General features: G+C 33.4%; 2 protein-coding genes across 14 annotated transcripts in view; one reads left to right on the forward strand and one right to left on the reverse strand.

Moving 5' to 3' along the window:
- Positions 1-4,294: 4,294 nt before the first annotated feature.
- LOC111415418 (Glycerol kinase 1) lies at positions 4,295-10,738 on the forward strand. Its single transcript, XM_023047107.2, has 4 exons — positions 4,295-5,404; positions 9,839-10,155; positions 10,229-10,364; positions 10,424-10,738. Exons 1-4 carry the CDS (start codon positions 4,598-4,600, stop codon positions 10,688-10,690), a joined length of 1,527 nt encoding a protein of 508 aa, XP_022902875.2. The 5' UTR covers positions 4,295-4,597; the 3' UTR covers positions 10,691-10,738.
- Positions 10,739-19,169: 8,431 nt separating this feature from the next.
- Positions 19,170-22,037, reverse strand: part of LOC111415419 (PDZ domain-containing guanine nucleotide exchange factor) — a 126,570-nt gene continuing 123,702 nt past the window's right edge. For all 13 annotated transcript variants that reach the window (XM_023047113.2, XM_023047111.2, XM_071194519.1 and 10 more), the window contains one exon: positions 19,170-20,482. In XM_023047113.2, coding sequence (XP_022902881.1) covers positions 20,451-20,482 — 32 coding nt within the window. In that variant the 3' untranslated portion in view covers positions 19,170-20,450. The remainder of the gene's footprint in view (positions 20,483-22,037) is intronic.

Below are 22,037 nucleotides of genomic sequence, written 5' to 3' on the forward strand. Positions count from 1 at the left end.
ATGTATGATTTAAAAATATTTTAATTCCCTTAAATAGTATTTGAACTTTCCCATTACATTTTTAATTCAATAATATGTGTTAGTTTCCTCCAACGCCATCATCTACCTTCATACATGTAATGTTAATCAAAAGAGATGAATCGATGATGAAGGGTGAGGCGGGATAAGAACAGCAAAAGACAGAAATAAATTTGGGAGTAAATAAATTTTGGGATACATTTGGAAGAGCCTTATGTCCAGCAGAAAATCATAAAAAACATAAAAAAAGTGCAATCTTCTAAAATTGTTTCTGATTCTTACCATGTTGCTTACTTCTTGTATATTTCGTCGGTTGTACACAATCTTTTCTACATTAACTTCCCACTTTATCTTTGGCCATTTTGTATTAGAATAGAATAGTTTATTCGTGCTATACTTTACACTCGTCGGTTGTACACAATCTTTTCTACATTAACTTCCCACTTTATCTTTGGCCATTTTGTATTAGAATAGAATACTTTATTCGTGCTATAAATACTTTACAATACTTACACATGTCAAAAAAAAGCGAGAAAAGGCGCAATAAAATGATAAAATACAAAATACAATAAAAGTTCAAAACGGGGAAAAAAGAAACATATTATCAAACATGTTATATAAACATATTAAAAAAATAAACACATTAACATTTCATGTAAACATATATATTCATGAATTTATGCACTCATTACAGACTCGTCTGTCATGTCACATGATAAAAATTCTTCAACCGAATAGAAAGCGCGCCTTGACAAGAAGCTCTTCAAGAAATTTTTGTATCTAGCAGTCGGAAGCATCTGTACAGTTTTTGGCAATTTATTAAATAACTTTGGGGCAATGTAGTTAAAACTTTTCTGACTCCTGGACAATCTACAGTGTTGCGGTAGAAGTAAGTCTTTGTTACGAGTGTTGTAACTGTGAGCATCTCCATTTCACACTTACTTATACAATGCCTTGCATATACAGCGCATTCCAAAATATAGAGGCATGGAAATGTCAAAATATTTAGTTTAATGAAAGAGCCTTTACATTCTTCACTATATTTCAAATTGTCCAGAATTCTGATAGCTCTGCGCTGTAGTTTGAAAATACTATCGCACATGCTCGCACCGTCCCACGCAAGCAACGCATAAGTCATAGTAGCTTGGTAGAGGGAAAAATACGTAACGCGCAAAACGTCCTGGGATACGTTTCCCCTCAACATGTAGATGTTGCTACTAAGTTTGCTGCAAACCCTGCAAACAGACTCGATATGGCAACGCCACGCGAGCGACGGATCAAGCATAACCCCCAAAAACCTTACGCTTTCAGGATTCGTTGTATTCGAGAGATCACGCAGCGTAAAGAACACCTGAGCGTGTTGTATATATCTCAAATCTAATTTCAAATATCATTCCACACTTTCACAATAACATCAAATATTTTTGAATATATCAATAATATATTATTAATTACAATGATATGAAAATGGCACATCCTCATCTTATCTATTTCTACCAAGCAACATTTTGTTACTTGTTCTTCTCAACTTAGAATTCTCATCTCTTTCTTAAGTTTTCATTTCAAAAAGTAGTGATGGAACGGATAGTGATTTAGCGAAAAACCGGATATTCGGCATCCCCTTCGGCTGGATATCCGGTTTGGGAAATTTTCGTACTCATATTCCAAGAACTAGATTTTATACGAATTTTTAAAACTTAATCGGCAAAATTCAAAAAAATAGTCGATTATTTCAAAAATGTATTTGTCAAGAACTAAAAGTGATTTTCCAAAACGGCTTTTTGCGTTAAGAAGAGGATACTTTAATTAATAATTGAAAGTGATAACAGCGACAGTTCTGTTAGTAATGAATGTGATTTTTTTTTTTATTTTTCATTCGGGATGTAAACAGGGTTGACCCCCAACAAAGCATCCACAAGATATTCAACTAAATATTAATAACAAAAAAACTGAGTATAACAAAAAATAATATTACAAATTAAAATCAAAACCAAAAGTAACACTCCAATAATAATAAACAAATCAAAAAACAAAAAATTATCGTTACTTATATAAATAAAAATATAATCATTGAATTTAATCATCAAATGGAGTAGTGAATGATTTGGTAATGATGATGACAAGCGAAGAGAAGGAAACTAGACGAAACTGCAACAAGAGATTTTATATATCGTATTGGGATTGTTACAATGAGGTTGCTAAAGACAAACCTGATATAAATAAAGTTGTATTCAATGAAAAAAGTCCTATTGGGGTTGAACTTTATTATCTGTAGTGTCCAACACTTAAAAGAGTTACTAATTCCTGTGAATGGTAGAGTACTAAGGCCCACTTTTACCACCTCTTGATAAATTTAACCGATAGATAATTAACATGGTTACAGCGGTTTTAAGCGCTCTCATTGGCTAAGAGCGCCAATTTATCTATCAGTTAAATTTATTAAGTGGGCCTAAGTAATACATAGTACATAGCCGGAGCCAAAGCCGGATATTTGGTAACTATCTGCTATCCGGCCGGATTTAAAAAAATGGCCGGATACCAGATAGTTGCCGAATATCCGTTCCACCACTAATCTGTAGCCTTTAGAAGATTTAAGGGGGTAGAACAGTGTAGCGGTCTAAAAAAATCGATTTTTTTAAAATTATTTATTTTAATAGGTACATATCTCAAGATTATCTGTTTAAATTTTTAGCAAGAAATTCGAAAAAATAACTAAGATACAGGGTATTATATCCTATCGCTACATTATAAAAATAATCCTAAACATATCGTAACAGTCATAGGATATTACTCTAAGAAAGTGCATGTATATTTGCGTCTAGTCAGGATACTGTAAGGCATGTGCTTTGTGGAAAAATAAATCACATTTATTAGAGTATCAAAGACAAAGCAAGACCATAAGAAGGAATGTGACATAAGGCCCCGTTCACATGACAATGATCTGACGCGCGTTTTTTAAGCGCGCGCTTTGATATCCAATCAGCACGTCAGATTCTGACGCGCGTTCATATGAACGGTTGTATTTAAATACATTGGTCATGTGAACGGGGCCTTAATCATACGGGCTGATAAAATGGAACCCGATGCAATGATAGAAATTTTTTCAAGAGCTGAAGAATTGCATAAAAAGAAATATATAAATTATATTGGTGATGGCGATTCAAAAACGTATGGCCAAATAGTAAAACAGATTTCACCAGATATTGTAAAAAAGGAATGCGTAAATCACGTGCAAAAACGTATGGGAACAAGATTACGAAATTGCAAAAAATCTGCAAAGTGCTTAGGGGATAAAGGTAAACTAACTGCAAGTCTTATAAAAGAGCTCACGACATATTATGGTTTAGCAATACGCAGAAATACAAATTCTGTAGAAAATATGAAGAAAAGTATTTGGGCAACTATCTTACATAAATACTCTACCGACGGAAAACCTCAACATGATAATTGTCCAATCGGTGCGGAGTCATGGTGTTCGTGCCAGAAGGCTAACACAGCAGGAAATTTAAATAATTATAAACATAAACCTGCCATGTCCGCTGAATTTGCAGCAGCCATCCAGCCAATATCAATATCAAAAGACAATCATTTTTCATATGTAATATAACAGATATCTGTTATATCAAGTTGTTTTTCTTTAAAAAAAGCCATAAGAAACTATATTTTTTAGTCCGTTACAGTGTTCTACCCCCTTAATAACACCATAAATTAAAACAGGTTCCTTTTTTTATTACATAAATATCTCAAATCTAATTTCAAATATCATTCCACACTTTCACAATCATCTTATCTATTTCTTCCAGGCAATATTTTGTTACTTGTCTTTCTCAACTTAGAATTCTCATCTCTTTTTTAAGTTTTCATCCCAAAAAGTAATCTAATGTTAATTTTCTTTTCCCTTTAAATCGCGTTTTGCCATCTCTAACCAACCTGGTGTAATATCACAGAATATTATTCTGTGATATCTTATGATAAAGTCCCTAGATTTACAAAGTACCGCGATTCATGAAGCCTGTTTTCGAGCCAAAATGGCGGTTTGACAGCTTGTCACTGCATGTCACCACTTATTTACAAAAATATTGCCGTCTTGTTGCCTTTGGAGTTGCAAAAATGGCAGTAAGAAGGACTTTCGACTCTTCAGAGTACCACGAGAAAAAAAGAAAGGAAATTTTGCGTAATGTTATTAATAGAATAACTTAGTTTTAAATTTCCCGCTTGATTTTGTTATGACATTTATAAGCGCCATCTGTTGTAATATATTTTAAAAGCTGACTGATGTTATCTTAGGTTAAGTTACATTACAAACAATTTTTGATTAAAAAAAGTCAATTTTAGCAGTTAAATGCATAATTAGAACTTTAAACATGAAACGTTTACTTTTAGAAACATCTTTTTGCAGTACACACCTATTTATTGCGTGTGCATTTTTATTCCTACCAACGCAGCAATTTAAAAACGGATGACCTTAAAAACAAGCGTTCGAAGGTCTAAAATGTTAGATAACGAAAAAAATGAGAAAATTGCCACTTACTTTTATATATAAACCTGTAACAGCGACGTAAACGCATTAAAAAACAAAATGAGTGGATTAATAGGTGCTATAGACGAAGGAACATCAAGTGCACGATTTATACTTTTCAAGGCAGGTACAACGGAAGTCGTTGCATCTCATCAAGAAGAATTAACGAAGAAATTCCCACAAGAAGGATGGGTGGAACAAGATCCAATGGAAATATTGAATGCCGTGTACACATGCATTCAAAAAGGGATAGAGAAACTGGAAGAATCGGGCGGATGTGCCCAAGATATCATTGCTGTGGGTGTTACAAATCAACGAGAATCAACTATTCTCTGGGATAAGACAACGGGTGAGCCTTTACACAATTCAATTGTTTGGTTGGATATGAGAACTGCAACAACTGTAGATCAATTATTAGATACAGTACCAAATAAGAGTAGAAATAAAAATTACTTAAAACCTTTATGTGGATTGCCTTTAACGCCTTATTTTAGTGCCGTTAAAGTGAAATGGTTACACGATAACATCCCGAGAGTAGCCAAAGCCATGCAGGAGCAGCGCTGTTTATTTGGAACCGTTGATTCTTGGATTATTTGGAACTTAACGGGGGGTAAACATGGTGGGGTTCATGTAACCGATGTCACAAATGCTTCTCGTACAATGTTAATGAATATTGAAACATTAAAATGGGATCCTGTTTTAATTAAATTCTTCGATATTCCAATATCTGTTTTACCAACAATTAAATCAAGTTCCGAGGTTTATGGAAATATTATTGATGGGCCTTTAAAAGGGATTCCTATTGCGGGGTGTTTGGGAGATCAGCAAGCTGCTTTGGTTGGGCAACAATGTTTACAAAGAGGTCAAGTAAGTGACTTTATTTTGTTTTTATGTGTATGTGTGTTGTTGTTAACATGCTAATTATTAAGCAAAGTACTCTGTATACCGGGTGTTTAAAAATTGTATTTGGATATTTTGCCCACTTATAGTTCTCATCAAGATAAACAAAAAAGTCTTGGTAAACCTAGATCCTAAAAGCAGTGCTTTTAAAGATATAAACAATTCCAATGTTATTAGCAAATGAAGCGTTTTGGTCTTCAAATGTTTATTTAATTGGGGAAAATACAAACAGAACATAAAAACTGAACACAAAATGCTTAAAGTAAATCCTCTACATCAGGGACGGCGAACCTTTACGTATCAACTTGCCGTTTTTCTAAAGAAATGTTTAATGTGGTCATAGACGTGCCATAAAAAATTTTGACTTTGTGATTATTGGGAAAATAATAATAATAAATACTATCAACTCAAAACTCTTTATTTACTATACTCTGTTTTTAAACCAGGAGGAGTAAACGCGAAAATCAGATTTACGCTAAGAACAATCACCAGAAAATATCACTAAATATTTTGGCGGTAAATTTAAATTAATAATTATTATTATTTATTTTATTACTTATTATTGTATTTATTTTCGTTTGTTATCGTCAACACTAAACATACAAATTGACATTGAAGTTATGAGTGTATTTATTTTAAAATATAATAAAGAAGGGTTTAAGAACACAAAATTTGCCACGAAACGGTCGAACGATCAATAACCAAACCTTCAAATTCAAAATTCAAAATTGCCTGTGTGTGAACCTTCCTCGCATTCAACCAATCACATGCAAGGTCAATCTGGTGACAAATTTAAAATACTCCTCCTGGTTTAAAAACAGAGTATACAAAAAATAGGAATATTTTGCAATGTTTCAATTATACGCGTAATTTAAATTAAAGTAAAATTAGTGTGACTTCTGGTGTTGCAGATTAGATGACAAATAAGATATGTTAGGGTTGTAAGATGTTACTTTTAGCAGAATGTATGCTGAACTAGAGTTATCTGTCAAACAGTTTCTAACCAAGTCTTTAACCCTTGAATAGACGCGTATGGGACTGGCAGTCCCATGGCTTATCATTTCTATAATGACGTAAATACTATTACAGCTACGGCGCTGAGGATTTTTGAGATCTCAAAATGATGTTTTAGGAACCCTTTACATGAGTTTCAAACGAAGGCTCAGTTTTATTACTTTGTAAACACTCAAACAATGCCGCGCGTACATGATTTGGGACTGAAAATCCCAGCGCGTGTATTTATCCTTTTTTCGGGGAACGTTGATCCGGTAGTTCACGCACTTATTCGGTAGTTTTATTGTTTAGATATCTCCTTTTTATTTACGTGTTAGTAAATTGTTTAGTTGCGTATTTCTAATAAGTATCAATTTTATATAAAAATAAGAATAAAAATATATTGATCCGTTTGTTGCATTCATGCACGTATCCGATGGGAATCCCATGAATGGTGAAATATTTGTTTTATTTACTGAGAACTGCAAATTACATTACAATTTAGGCGAAAACGTCACTATTGATGAGATGCTTCCAGCATTTCGTAGTCGTTGTGGTTTCCGGTAATATATACCGTCAAAGCCAACAAAATATGGTATAAAAATCTTTTGTCTTGCTGACGCAAAGCTTTTTTATACTGCCAACATGGAGATCTATTGCGGCCAACAATCTGACGGACCTTACAAAAAAAGTAATTCTGCGGAAGATATTGTCATGCGAATTTCAGAGCCAATTTATGGAAGCGGAGGAAACATTACCGCAGACAATTGGTTTACAAGTTTGAAACTTGTAAAAGCTTTGGAAAAGAAGAAAATATCATACGTTGGAACTGTCCGAAAAAACAAAAGAGAATTACCACCAAGTTTTGCTTTGCCAAAACGTAGAGCACAGTACGACACGTCTGTGAAATTAGCACCTCATTTTTTTAAAACTTCAAATTTCTCTTGAGTTCCCATTGCACCCCATTGAGTTCTATAATTTCTTAAATATTTCGGTTTATTTTCATCTAATATTGACAATCTAAACATTAACATTTAAGAAATAGGAGTTCTAGGCAGCACCTCACGAGTTCTAACGAAAATGATTAAGGCTCGAAGCGGTAAAACTAATATTTAAGAAACTGTGCGCTATTTCAAGTGTTCACATTGAGATTTTGTGAATGCCCCGGAGGGGTGAAAATTTTGAAAAGTTCCGGAAGTTCTGATGGGAGTTCTAGGTAGCACCTCACGAGTTCTAACGAAAATGATTAAGGCCCAAAGCCGTAAAACTAATATTTAAGAAACTGTGCGCGATTTTAAGTGTTCCGGGAGTTCTGGCAGGAGTTCTGAATAGCACCTCACGAGTTCTAAAAGATATTTTAATAAAGTTTTTAGATACGTGCATTCGTTTAATAGTTATTGCAAATTTTGTGATCTCGTTTTGTGAACTTAGCACCCCAAAAAGTCGATATCGATGTTTTTGCCTATTTTTGCGGAACTTTTAATAAAAATGGTAGAGAACTATAGAACTCAATGGGGTGCAATGGGAACTCAAGAGAAATTTGAAGTTTTAAAAAAATGAAGTGCTAACTTCACAGACGTCAGTACGACAGCATTTTCGGTTACACAAGAAACGAAACCCTTGTCTCCTACGTGCCAAAGAAGGGTAAGACTGTTGTATTGCTATCCAGCTTGCATATGTCAAGCAATGAAGTGGCAACTAATAGACAACGGAAACCGGAAATTATAGAATACTATAATAGTACAAAATCTGGAGTGGATGTAGTGGACAAATTGTGCGCTACGTACAACGTTGCTAGAGAAACAAGGCGATGGCCGATGGTCATCTTTTATCATTTATTGAATGTAGCAGCGATAAATGCTAGAATTATTTATTTAGGCGATGGCAACGAATATATTTCAAGACGAGACTATCTAAAAAAATTATCTCTCAGTTTAGTTTCAGAACAATTGACGAGGAGATCGCTTATTCAGTCATTGCCAAATAAACTGAAAACCATGCTAGCAAAGCATAAACCAACAATACCAGACGACAACAATCAACTTGGAACAAGTAGAAGATCTGTCAAAAGGAAACGATGCGAAGCTTGTTACATAGAATCGTGAATAGTGAATCGAAAAGTTTAATAGTTATATATGTTTGAAAAAACACGTTAAATCAATTTGTCTTGAAGGTAGTAGTGAAAGACACGTGTATAATGAATTCGAATAACGTATTCGAAATAAAATAAAGATATTCAACAAATGTGTTCGTACCCATGTGTTTTACAAATTATTAAATATTAACGTTGATTTAAGCTAGATATTAGTTGCCTTTTTAGACCCTAATATTTTCAGGTTTAAAATAGTTTAATAAACCAACTTGCTGTAAAACAATTTAATTTATAATTCAAAGTATGTATAATATAAAAATTGAGCTGTTTTCTGCTATATGACTGATAGTCCCAGCTCGTGTATTGGCGTTACGTATTGAGGCGCGTCTACCCAAGGGTTAATGTTATTCATCTCTGAAAATAATGACTCGCAGGCATAGGTTGATGAAAATATTGTTAAAATAGCATTAGCCAGCTTCTTCAAACAATTAAATGTGTCTGGTAACGCATTCCATGTTTCCAGAATTTGTTATTAGCATTTTCACTTATATTACTTGTCAATCTTTCTGTTCCAATTAATTCTAACTCTTTCCTTGTTTCAATACATTTTTGAATCCATATAGTGCAAGTAGTGCAGTCTCAACGAACAAAGCTCATGTCGTCCAGAGTAGTGCAGCTTTGTTCGTTGAAAAAACTGCACTACTTGCACTCACTTGCACTAAGCAGTTTAGTGCAGATGTTGTGTGTTCGTTGGGGATAGTGTAGTTTAGTGCAGTTGCACTCATACTGTTCGTTGGGCCATGCGCAGTGCAATTTCGTGCAGCGGGTATAAGTTAGTGCAGATTTTGTTGCACCTGTTTTCGATTATGTTCAATAAGTGCAGTGTAATTCAGTGTAACGATATCTCTGCACGATATGGCACTAGTATGACGTCATAGTGCAATTAAGTGTATTTTTTCATTTATAATATAGTACCTTAATTTCTCTTCTGCTGTTATAAGTTTTATTCTATTATGAAAGTTATAAAATGTGTGGACATCGGACTTTGAGGAAAATTTTTGAATGCAGGCCTCATCCATGAGCTGTATCTTCGAAAGTAGCTAACTCCTTCGTTTTACAATAGGTAACACGACTAAACGACTAGATGTGAACTTTATTGAAAAGCAACGTAAAATCAACTATATCTCTGAAACAATTATTGATTTTAGGACCTAAGTTTACTAAGACTTTTTTGTTTATCTTGACGAGAATTATAAGTGGGTAAAATATCGAACACAATTTTTAAACACCCGGTATATAACTTGGCGATTTTATAGGCTAAGGCCACATACGGCACAGGTTGCTTTCTGCTCTATAACACCGGAACCATAAAAGTGGATAGCTCACATGGCTTGTTAACTACCGTAGCTTATCAATTAGGTCCCAAAACACTCCCAGTTTACGCTTTAGAGGGGTCAGTCGCTATCGCAGGTGCGGCTTTGCATTGGTTAAGGGACAATTTGAACATTATACCTAGTTATTCCGACGTTCAACAATTTGTAGACAAAGCGGAAGAAGTCGAGGGTGGAGACGTGTATTTTGTACCGGCTTTTAGCGGACTTTATGCTCCATATTGGCAACAAGACGCCAGAGGGTACATAATTTTTTTAAATAAATCAACATTCTCGCCTTAAATTTAAACTAAAAATAATTTTATTATTTCTTAGCGTCATTGTTGGAATTACGGAAGATACTGAATCATCGCACATAGTTCGAGCTTCTTTGGAAGCGGTTTGTTTTCAAGTGCGAGATGTTGTTGAAGCTATGAATAAAGATTATGGTGCTAAATTAAAAAATCTTCAAGTAAGCAATAAACGCATCTTTTCTAATTTATTATGAATATTTAATAAATAATTTTATAGGTTGATGGTGGAATGACAACTAATTCAATGTTAATGCAACTTCAAGCCGATTTAACTGGGGTGACTATCGGAAAGCCGAAAATGGCGGAAAGTACAGCTCTTGGAGCGGCGATGTGTGCAGGTGCAGCAATGGGTTGTTGGAACGTTTTGCCGCCGATGGATATTCCGTTGCAAGCATGGCCTCCAAAACTTAAAGAAAACGAACGAGATGTTCGTTATGCTAGATGGAAAGACGCGGTGGAAAGAAGTTTTGGATGGGATAATTAGATGTAGTCGCTTATTACAATGAAATTAAATAAAGGAAATTTTAAGAAATTTGGGTTAAGTATCTTTAGACATACACAGTTGTGATACACATGATATACTATTTCCTTGTATTATCCTTAATTTTTCTTCTTTGTAAAGTTTATCTAAAGTTTTCCTTTTCAGCTGCTTTTTTTAAATTTGATGAACCTTAAATAATGTTTTCTTTTTTATTATATGAACACACTGTACAGGTGTCCAAATTTCGATGGGTTTGCAGGGTATCTCAGTTATTATGAAAGATAGAAAGTTGCGGCTTTCGCGAACCTGAGTTACTTTTTTGTGAAACTTACAATGGCGCAAACCAAATCTTCATAGCCCTCTTCGTTTTTGATATACAGGGAGTGTTTCAAAATTTACGATTTTCAAACACCTCCTGTATCTCAGCTATCCGGAAACGTAAAAACGGGTTCTAATAGATTTTTTCACGTAGAATCCAATGATGCACGTAGAATTTTTCTAGTCATCATGGTTTTTGAGTTATAAAGAGTTAAGTAGTTTAGAAGTTGAGTATTCAGTATTTGAGTTGTGTTTATAACTCAAAGACCGTGATGACTAGAAAAATTCTACGAGCACCATTGGATTCCACGTGAAGAAATCTATTAGAACCCGTTTTTTCTTTTTTACTAAGTTTCCGGATAGCCGAGATACAGGAGGTATCTGAAAATCGTAAATGTCAAACACTCCCTGTATATCAAAAACGAAGATGGCTATGAAAATTTGGTTTGCGCCATTGTAAGTTTCACAAAAAAGTAGCTCAGGTTCGCGAAAGCCGCAACTTTCTATCTTTCATAATAACTGAGATACCCTGAAAAAAACCCATCGAAATTTGGACACCCTGTACAGGTGTCCAAATTTCGATAATAACATAATAACTGACATACCCAAACCAGGGTATCTCATTTATTATGAAAGATAAAGAGTTGCGGTTTTCGCGAACCTGGGCTACTTTTTTGTGAAACTTACAATGGCGCAAACCAAATTTTCCCCCAGTTCGGCTATCCGGAAAAAGTAGAAACAGATTCTAATAGATTTTTTCACGTAGAATCCAATGGTGCACGTAGAATTTTTCTAGTTATCACGGTTTTTGAGTTATAATTACAACTTAGGTTTTTTTTAATGGAACTACCTATATTTTATTTTTTTATTGAACTAGAATTGTTTCAAGCTTTTTAATGATGTACGGGGTGTTTCATAATATATGCAGGATGTGATAGCTTATCCAAAAATTTGAAAGACAATTTCTATCAACTTACCCTCTAAAATGCATAATTTTCGAAATACAAGGTGTTGAAATTTAATAAAAAAAATCTTGTAAAAAAGTTTGTAAGTATTTTCTACTCATAATAAGCTAAGTTTTGAGCGAGAAAAAAATTTTTTAAAGTCATAATTGGTACAGATTTTGGGGTAGTGGTTGTTTTTATCCCCAACTTCTACGCCACTGGAAAAATACAGTTTTGAGACGGTCATTTGAACAGTCAATGTTTTGTACATAAAAAAGGTACTGACGGTAATGAGCTCTAAAGTTGACCGTTTTCTAGAAAAATCAACTTTTATGTTGAAAAACATGTTTATTTATGTAAACGTTAGAACAAGTAACAAAAGCAAGCGTTAAAATTTCGATTTAAAATAATTTCAAGATGGCTACTACATCCAGTGTACCGGAAGTAGCCTACAACTTTGTTATTTTAAACGGAATGGTACAATTTTTATTGGATATTTGAATTGAAAAACAGTTTTGTTTGATCAAAATTCACTCGCAAAAAGAGAACCGCAAAAATTCCGTCTTATTTTTTACATACAGTTTGTACTTTTACAATAGGAAGACAGTATTTACGACCAAAGCCTATAGAGAAATATCGAAATTATGATCATTTGTGGGTCAAAGTGCTTTTGACTTGAAGAGCTTTTTCTATTTCTGTGATTTTTCTCAAAAACAACGAAATACAGTGATTCATTCAGTTTATTTTGATTGTAACATTTAGGTATTAATAAAATAGTATGCCTAGATTAAGGCCTATTAAGTCTTAGAAATAAGTTTGTCTCTCTTATGAGGAACCAGATATAGTCTCCCATCTTTCTTTCATCCCAAATTCCCTGATAACGCCGCTCAATGTTCTTCATTTGTTGGTGGAATTTTTAGACATATTTACACCTGTTGGAAAAAATTAAAATAAAATTAAACATATAACTGAAAATAATGTAATAACGTGTATTTGTAAACTGCCTGCATCCCCGTACCTTTTGAAATGTACATCGAAATTAAATTCTGAATAAAAAAACGTGTCATTCCTTCATTGTTTTTTTATTCTGAATCTAAATGTCTCTTAACTCGGAACCTGCTGGGATGCCGGTACTTTACGGATACCCGGAATAATAATAATAATAATAATAATGATCTATACCCATTATTGCATAATTCTGAAGAAAATTTTCAACAATTGTCTCGTAATTCGCGCTTTTATTGTTTCCAAGAAAATCAGCAACAATTAACTGAAACGAATTCCAGGCTGCAGCTTCAACGGATGATAAATAGGTTTGAAATTTGTCATCTTTTAAAAGTTTTTTTATTTGTGGACCCTTGAAAACACCTTCCTTGATTTTTGCGAATGAAAGATTTTCAAATAAGGTTCTTAAATAAGCAAATGCTTGGCCTTCTGTATCCAGCGCTTTCACAAAATTTTTGAAGCGTCTAAGTTTAATATGTAATGATGGTAGAAGGATATTTAATGTTGCCCTCGCCCAGGGTGTGGCTTTTTCTTTGAGACCATTCCTTGTTCCAAAGACAAAGGAAACAACAATATTTCATGTAGCCGCTTTGTAAACCACACAACACGCCTGTGAGTTTTAAATCGGCACAAACTTTCCATTCCTGGTCTTCGTAATTAAGAGATTTTAATAGTTTAACCATTGTTTCGTACGATTCTTTGGTATTTACAGCATGCGCGATCGGAATTGATGGTTTCTCATTTCCATTATGTAAGAGAACTACTTTTATTGCTATCAATAAATAACCGCCACTACTGCTCATTATAAGGCTGGCCAAGCTCCTCGAAAAAACCGGGAATGTCTTTGCAAAAGCATATGTTATCAGTTGACGTATAATACTTTGTATATACGGTCTCTGTAATATGTTACTTTAACACTCGTATCCAAATAGTGATATTGCTTCATACGAGATGCATGTAATTCTGCTTTCTCCTTTGAAAGCTCCAAGTCTCTCACCCAATCTTCAGTTCTTCCTGTGTTAGAAGATGTTGTTCATGTTGTCCTTGACATTCAGTTAAATCACTTTGGAAATCTGAATACGTATCAGTAGTTGAGGACTGAGATATAATGGAAGTTTGGGACTGAGATAAATCAGGGCAGTTGGGGATGGGAAGTGTACCTGAATGCGGAACTAGAAACATGACAGATGGTACATTTGTATAAACCCATTGCAAATTTTTTCCAATTCCGGTTTGTTTACTTAGGCAAAAGTAGCAGTCGGTTGTATAACAAAGTGGTTCTCTTCAAATCATTGGTACGCCAAATTGCATGTACCACCTAACGTTAAAAAAAGTTATAAACTATAAAGTATTTTTAACATGAAATAATGTTTTTGAAGATTATCAGTTGCTATTCCAAAAAATTGGAGATAATTTTCTTGTACCGAATTAGTAAATTTACGCATGTTTTTCTTCACATATTCATCACACACATAACAGAAATTAAGGGGGTCGTTTTCACTCTCAAAAACTCGTTGTCTTTTACTCATTTTATAATCAAGTATACAATTAAACTATATTACAAGATACAATTTGTGAATAACTGTTCAACGCTGAATATGGAACTCGAATGAATAACTTTAGCAATCTTACTCTCCACGAAACCTTCCCTTAACGGTACAGTGGGGGTTTTTATGATGCTCACTTTTTTCTTAACATTCCGGGAAAAAACCTTTTCATTTGTCCACGAGAAATGTATTTATTTTAATATTGTTCAAGTAGGTAAAAAAAGATGGGACAAACCTGTATGCGAAGATCCTTTGTTCTAAAACCGATAGTTTTCCAAGAATAATAAAATGCACTGGTACCTCAAATATCCTTTATTCAGGTAAACTTAATTCACTGAGTAAAACGGCAATATACGTTAGGAATACCGAAAAATATAGAAACAGGAAAAACCTGAGCATCTTCCTATTGTAAAAGTACAAACCCTATGTACTCGAAGGCGTTTGAGTGAATTTTGTATTGTGATTTTTGATTAAAAAAACTGTTTTTCAATTCAAATATCCAATAAAAATTGCAGCATTCCGTTTAAAATAACGAAGTTGTAGGCTACTTCCGGTATACTAGATGTGGCAGCCATCTTGAAATTATTTTAAATCGAAAGATTGGGATGAATAGCTCCAACACGTATAATCTCAGAAACGTACGAAACAGGAAATCGAAAAATTTCTAACGGTCTATTGCGCGGAATTTCATGTACAAGAAAAAGCTGTGCTCTTACATATAGAAGATCATAATTTTTGGTAATTTCTCCACCGATTCTCATCCTGCGTACCTTGTTGTGTTCTAAAAAGAGCAAACTTTACGTAGAAGGTAAAAAGAATTTTTGTGCGACCTTCCACTTTTTTAAACATTATGGGCCATTGTTTTAAAACCATCGAACCGATTGGAATAAGTATTAATACCATTTATTGGCCATACAATACTCTTTAATTTGATGAATAGCACGACCAGATCGGTCATCTCTAACTTGAGATATGCTGCAAATAGTCAAATTACCTCAAAAAAAAAAGATCATAGCTCCAAAACGTATCCATAGAAAAAATTTTAAATGTAATTTTTTGGTTTAGGGGATCAAACTACATAAGAAAAATACAGTGGCGTTAAATGTACATTTTATGATTTTTTTTTGTAGACTAGTGTTATCTGGTCTTATATGATTTAGTATTGAAAACAACATTTTGTGATTCATTCTATTAAAGGCTTTAGAATAGTCGAGCAAGCACAGCACAGTTACCTTTCCATTATCAGATGCCCTCAGAATATCATCCACTATGTTCAACAATGCGGTGGTGCAGCTATGTGCCGACCTGAAGCCAGATTGCACTTCAGGTAATAATTCATATCTATAGACAAACTCCCTTAATTGCTCACACATAATCTTCTCCAACACCGGTAAGATGCTGATAGGACATAGGTCAGCAAAGAAATCACTTTCGCGTTTTTCCAAACTTTAGGAAATTGACAATTTGATATGCAGGAGTTAACATCTTTTATTTGAGGAATTATGTGTGGACAACAATAACACAGTGCAACAGCCATTCTGGGGGGTGAAAAATTTTAAGTCAGGGTGAAAGTACTAGGTCAATATAGTAAAACCTCCAAAGGGTTTGACGTTCCCAGGCCAAACTTTTTTTTTATGACCTTTTATATTGCTTTCCTTATTTTGATGTTTGTTTGCTTAGTTTTTTAGTTATAACTCAAGAATCATTGATGATTTCTCATTTCATTCTTCAGCAAAGATTAAGGCTTAGCTAAGGCTTAATAAATAATTTTCATTGACATATCCATGTAAAAAATTAAGTTGGAATAATTTTATTGACTGAAATCTTCAAAAAATTGTCAAATTTCGAAAAAAAAATAAAAAATTCTCTACAGTAGTTGCTAGAACGATGCTTTCCCAACAAGCTTTCTATTACTTCTTTAATTGTCTTCCAAGCATCCAATTTAGCCTCAATCAAAATATTGTTGAATGCGTCACTTTTAATAAGCTTTGGTATATCAATAAAGAATATAATTTATTGCGATAGAAAATCATAAGAAATATGTTTGGAAAAGTTGGAATTTTCCACGAAATTAAACAAATGAATGTTATTGTAACTACCTTCTTTAATTTTACTTTTGCTGAGTCTCGGGTAAATTAATTTCAAACACAAGAAAACTGTAGCTCGTTTGGGGACAGTTTTGATGAAATTCTTAACAATTCCTATTTTAATAAATCAAAATCAGCTCGATTCCATTGTTGCTAAATTGGAATTAACACAGCATAAATCAGAACAGCTGGCTTCGTTTTTGAAATCAAACAATCTTTTGGCACCCGGTACGAAAGTCAAAGCTTATCGAAGTCGTGAGCCAACACTCCAAAGTTTATTTGTTGTGAATGATGAAAAAACTTCTGCATATTGCTCAGATGTAGGAAAATTGATGAACGCAATGGAAATAAAATATGAAGCAGATGACTGGAGATTATTTATTGACAGTTCAAAACTCAGCTTGAAAGCGGTTTTGCTGCATAAGACCAATGAAAAACCTTTGGTTCCAATCGCGTATAGTACAGAAACGAAAGAAACATATGATGCACTACAACATATTTTAAAAATGGTTAACTACGCTAAACATATGTGGCGCATATGCTGCGATTTAAAAGTTGTAGCATTGCTTTGCGGTCTTCGAAGCGGCTATATAAAATATATGTGCTTTTTGTGCGATTGGGACACAAGATTTACCGGAGACCAATATGCATGCCACGAATGGAAACATAGAGAGCACAGCAGGTTAGAAATGGCCAATATTATTCGTGAACCTCTGGTGCCGAAAGAGAAGATATTGCTGCCTCGACTGCACATTAAACTTGGAATTGTTAAGAATTTCATTTTCTATTGCAATAAATTAATTTTTTCCATCAGGCGTACTATATGGTCCAGATATACGAAAGCTTATTAAAAGTGAGCATTCAACAATATTTTGATTGAAGCTGAATTGGATGCTTGGAAGGCAATTAAAGAAGTAATAGAAGGCTTGTTGGGAAAGCATCGTTCTAGCAACTACGATGTTTCTGTCGTAAGGATGTTAACATCGTTCTCGAAAATTGGCGTCCACATATCCTTGAAAATTCACTATTTACATCATTATCTGGACTACTTCAGCAGACAATTGGCCACTGAATCTGATGAACAAGGCGAACGAATCACCATCGAAAAGGCCTAGACTCTAGAGCAATGTTTATGAACATATAAACTTTGTTCTTCTTTAAGCTAAGTTTGGCCTTAATTTTTGTTAATTTTCATAAAATCAATACTCTTCGGGCAGGAATACTCAGGTCTCCATTTTGGACATATCTTATATTTGTTTTATATATGTATTATTTTTTTATTTATTCGTATTTGTTATAGTTATTATTTTTATAGTTACAATTCTAGAAAAAAAATTTTTTTTTCGAATTTTGACAATTTTTTGAAGATTTCAGTCGATAAAATTATTCCAACTTAATTTTATACATGGATATATTAATGAAAATTATTTATTTAAACCTTAGCTACGCCTTAGTCTTTGCTGAAGAATGAAATGAGAAATCATCAATGATTCTTGATTTATAACTGAAAAACTAAGCAAACAAACATCAAGATAAGGAAAGAAATATAAAAGGTCATAAAAGAAAAGTTTGGCCTGAGAACGCCAAACCCTTTGGAGGTTTTACTATACTGCCAAGTACTTTCATCCTGACTTGGAATTTCTCACCCTCCAGACAATGACCCCGAAAATGTTACACAGTGTAATTGATCACTCTAATGCTTAACCCATCAAGTCCTGCAGCATTGCTTCCTATTGAGCGAATAATCCTCTCTATGTCCAAATCAGTGACCAATTCAAAATTAAATGAATCTCTTATAATAACATTATACATATAAAAATTATACCAATCAATGTCAGTACACTCGAGGAGGTTACGCTTGCGATATACTTATTAATTTGATTCGCATCAGCTAGATGCTCAGGAATGCTATTAGGTACACGGGTTATAACTCCACATTTTTTCAACCCAACCCAAGGATCTGTTTGGGATTGCATACAATAATCAACAAATGCCCTTCTTCCTCCCTTTATAGCACCTTTTACATAATTCCTCATATCTTTTGTAGTAGTCTAAATCTTTTGTAAGCCTTATCACGAGTTTTCTGCATATCTTTTATAGTGTCGGTTATCCAAGGTGTCGGAGCTCCGTGTACTCTAAAGGTTCTGACTGGAGCGTGAACATCAAAAAGTGTTAAGATAGTTTCCGTTAAAAAGGAAATTTTATCGTTAATATCTACCATATCAAAAATCAAAAAAAAAGGAATCGCATAAAGTGAGGCTCTATGTTTAAATTACAATAAATTACCTCATGGTTCGATAACCCTTCTTCCCTCATCGTACTCGACGTCATAATTGCAAATATGCAACCAATATCACAGTACGCGTAATGCAATACCACTACTGTGATATTGGTTGCATACTTGCAATGATGACGTCGGGTACGATAATTAATTAACACAGTGTATTAATCTCCTACATACTTCATGTACCATCTTCTGACAATTAATAAAAGTCGGTTAATTACAGAACGTTTTTGATTCATCTTAATAGAGTCATTGGTACGAATATGATAAGAATAAAATAAGTAAAATAAAGCACAATTTAATTTTTTTATCAGGATATATTTATCAATTGGAAGAAGATATATTATTTGTACACTAATATACATATATAACATGAACATATAGGTTCTATATTACGTCTGCGTATATAATACATTTAAATAATTATACTAGCAGTAGAAGAGAAACGTTTCTTATATTTTAAATTACCAACAGAAGATCAATATTATTTTATTTTTGTAATAATTAAAATTTGCGCAGCTTACTTATGCAATCGTTTTAATACTACGTTTTTATTAAAACGGTCCTTCTTAATATTGTTCAAAAAAATACATAGTAGTAATATTATATCTTCTGTATACACACGTTCGAAGACTAGTTGGATCACATTACCTAACCTACGCGAAAAGAAACATGATAAAACATAATAATATTTACATCATAAAATTATAATCAGTGACGAAAAAATTTAAAAGTTATGAAGAAATGACTAAATGCAATAAGATTCGAATTAAATAAATAATATGTTTATTTAATAGTTTGTTGTTCATTATATATAGTTTCTAAAGCTTTTACAAAGTGTATATTATTCAAAAAAAGTGGGTCTTTTAAAAAAATTATAGCAGAGATTCGATAATTGTAATAGTAATTGTCAAAGCTCTATAAATATAAAAATACATTTAGATCCAATTTTTTTTCTTTTCTAAGTTGACACAATGTTTATTTTGAAATAGTATCATATAATGGTATTTGTACAAAGAGGAAAAATGCCAACTGGAATGATGTAAAAAATCGAAGTTCATTTTATATGTACACTAAATTGTTGAATTAACTATAAATTGATATTAAAAGAAAAAAGTGCAAATATAAATACATACACTAAAAAATATAAACAAAAAAGTCTACTTCTCCATACTACACACCAACAATAAGGAGAAAAAAGTACCTATCATATCGATACGATCGAAAATTATTACAAAATTAAATTACCTAATACAATTAAACGATTATTGTTCTTTCTAAAATATAAAGCAAACAATAAATAATTATCAGACAAACATTTCTTTTTTAAACTTCAGGTACATTTTATTCGAGGCAAGCGTTTTTGTTGACGTCCCTTAGATTTTAATTGTTAAAAAAATTAAATGTTACATTTGTATAGGACCATTGTTGAACTTGCCTCAGTACCTCGTTGGCAACGTACTTAATTAAAAGTAAACACACCCTTGAGTATTTAATACTAAAAATATTGTTAGCGATATGCAACGTTGAAAATGGGTCGAAAAGAGATTATATTAATTTGTGTCTCTTATTAATTAATTAAACTGCTGATACTTGAGTTTCGTCATCATCTGAAAACACAAAAGAAAAATTATTATTTATTATTCGTTGTATTTATTATTCTATGTACTTCTATGATGGAAGATATTTATTAAGATAAGCACAACTTGGCAAATTTATTTTGGTCGGTGAAGCGAATTCGGCTTAATACCTGAGGAGTAAATTGCGCTTCGCGGACGAGATGGTCCTTATTTCGGATAGCCTTGGAGAGATGAAAATGGTGCTGAACAAATTACAAAAAATTTATTGTACTTAATCAAAATTTATGACAAATCTTGCTTCCAGTTCTGACATCAACATTGGTGATGAGGTTGAAAGGGTTGACAGCTATGTAAATCTTGGCCATGAAGATTGTGTATCGAGAGATAGTCAAACAAGCGAAATAAAAAGAAGGCTTACTGTAGCTTGGGAATCTTAGAGACATTTGTAAGAGATTCCCATATATTTGAAATGTAAGGCTTTCAATCAATGCGTGCTGTCTATTATGACAAACAGTTTCCACTGCCAGGAAACTCTAAGTTACGCAAAGTAAGATGGAGAGATCAATGCTGGGTGTAACCACATCTGAAATAAAGAACTGGCGTAAATGATGTAGTCAACGTTGTGGTAAAACTCAAATGGAACTGAGCGGGTCATTTTGCGCGATTGAAAAATGAGCAGTAGACAAAACGGTTGCTTGAATGGAGATTGCAAGCGGACAAATGGTGTAGAGGAAAATCGTCAAACGCTAGACTTTAAAAGATTGACTAACAATTGGATACAGATAGCACAGAAAAGAACCAAATGGAACAGAATAGGGGAGGCATATGTCTAATAATAAACGCGAGGAACTGCTTGATGATGATGCTGCAATATGATGACCAGCTGAGGCCGGTCTACCTAATGGTGGTTTAAACTTACACATTTAGCGAGTGATAATACCTGATATCTGATAATTATTACACTAATGTCCGGCTAGCAAAACATTTGTTCAAAAAGAAGACGAAACTTTTAAGAATTTTGCGAAAATTTAGATGGGAGAAGCTGTATGGAAAAGAAAAGGTCTAGTGTTGGTTACACACTGGAAGGACAAGAGATAGGTGACTATGATATCAACGATGCATAAACATGGAATGGTAGAAGCAACGAATAAAACCAGAGTGTGTTTTCGCCTACAATAAGTACATGTCCGGGATAGACAGATCAGACCAGATGATGGGATACTACTAGTGATGGAACGGATAGTGATTTTGCGAAAAGCCGGATATCCGGCCATTATGGTTATAATTTCTGAAGTGATACCCAATATTGCCACATTATTACGATATTTGAATAAAACTGAAATTAATACGAAAGCTGATAAGATATGTCAACTTATTTGGATTCAAGATACAAAATGAACTTTTTTGATGCTGATTTAACTAACGAAGCAACTCTAAAAAGAGGATACTTTAATTAATAATTGGTGATATTTCCACAAGGATGCTTCAAGAAATGAATTTATAGCGAATTTTGAAAGTTATCGATGAAAATTGCAACATCGAAAATTTTATCAAAACTTCAAATATTACAATGAGGAAATATTGT

The sequence above is a fragment of the Onthophagus taurus genome, chromosome 2 (assembly GCF_036711975.1).
Source record: "Onthophagus taurus isolate NC chromosome 2, IU_Otau_3.0, whole genome shotgun sequence".
NCBI lineage: Eukaryota > Metazoa > Arthropoda > Insecta > Coleoptera > Scarabaeidae > Onthophagus > Onthophagus taurus.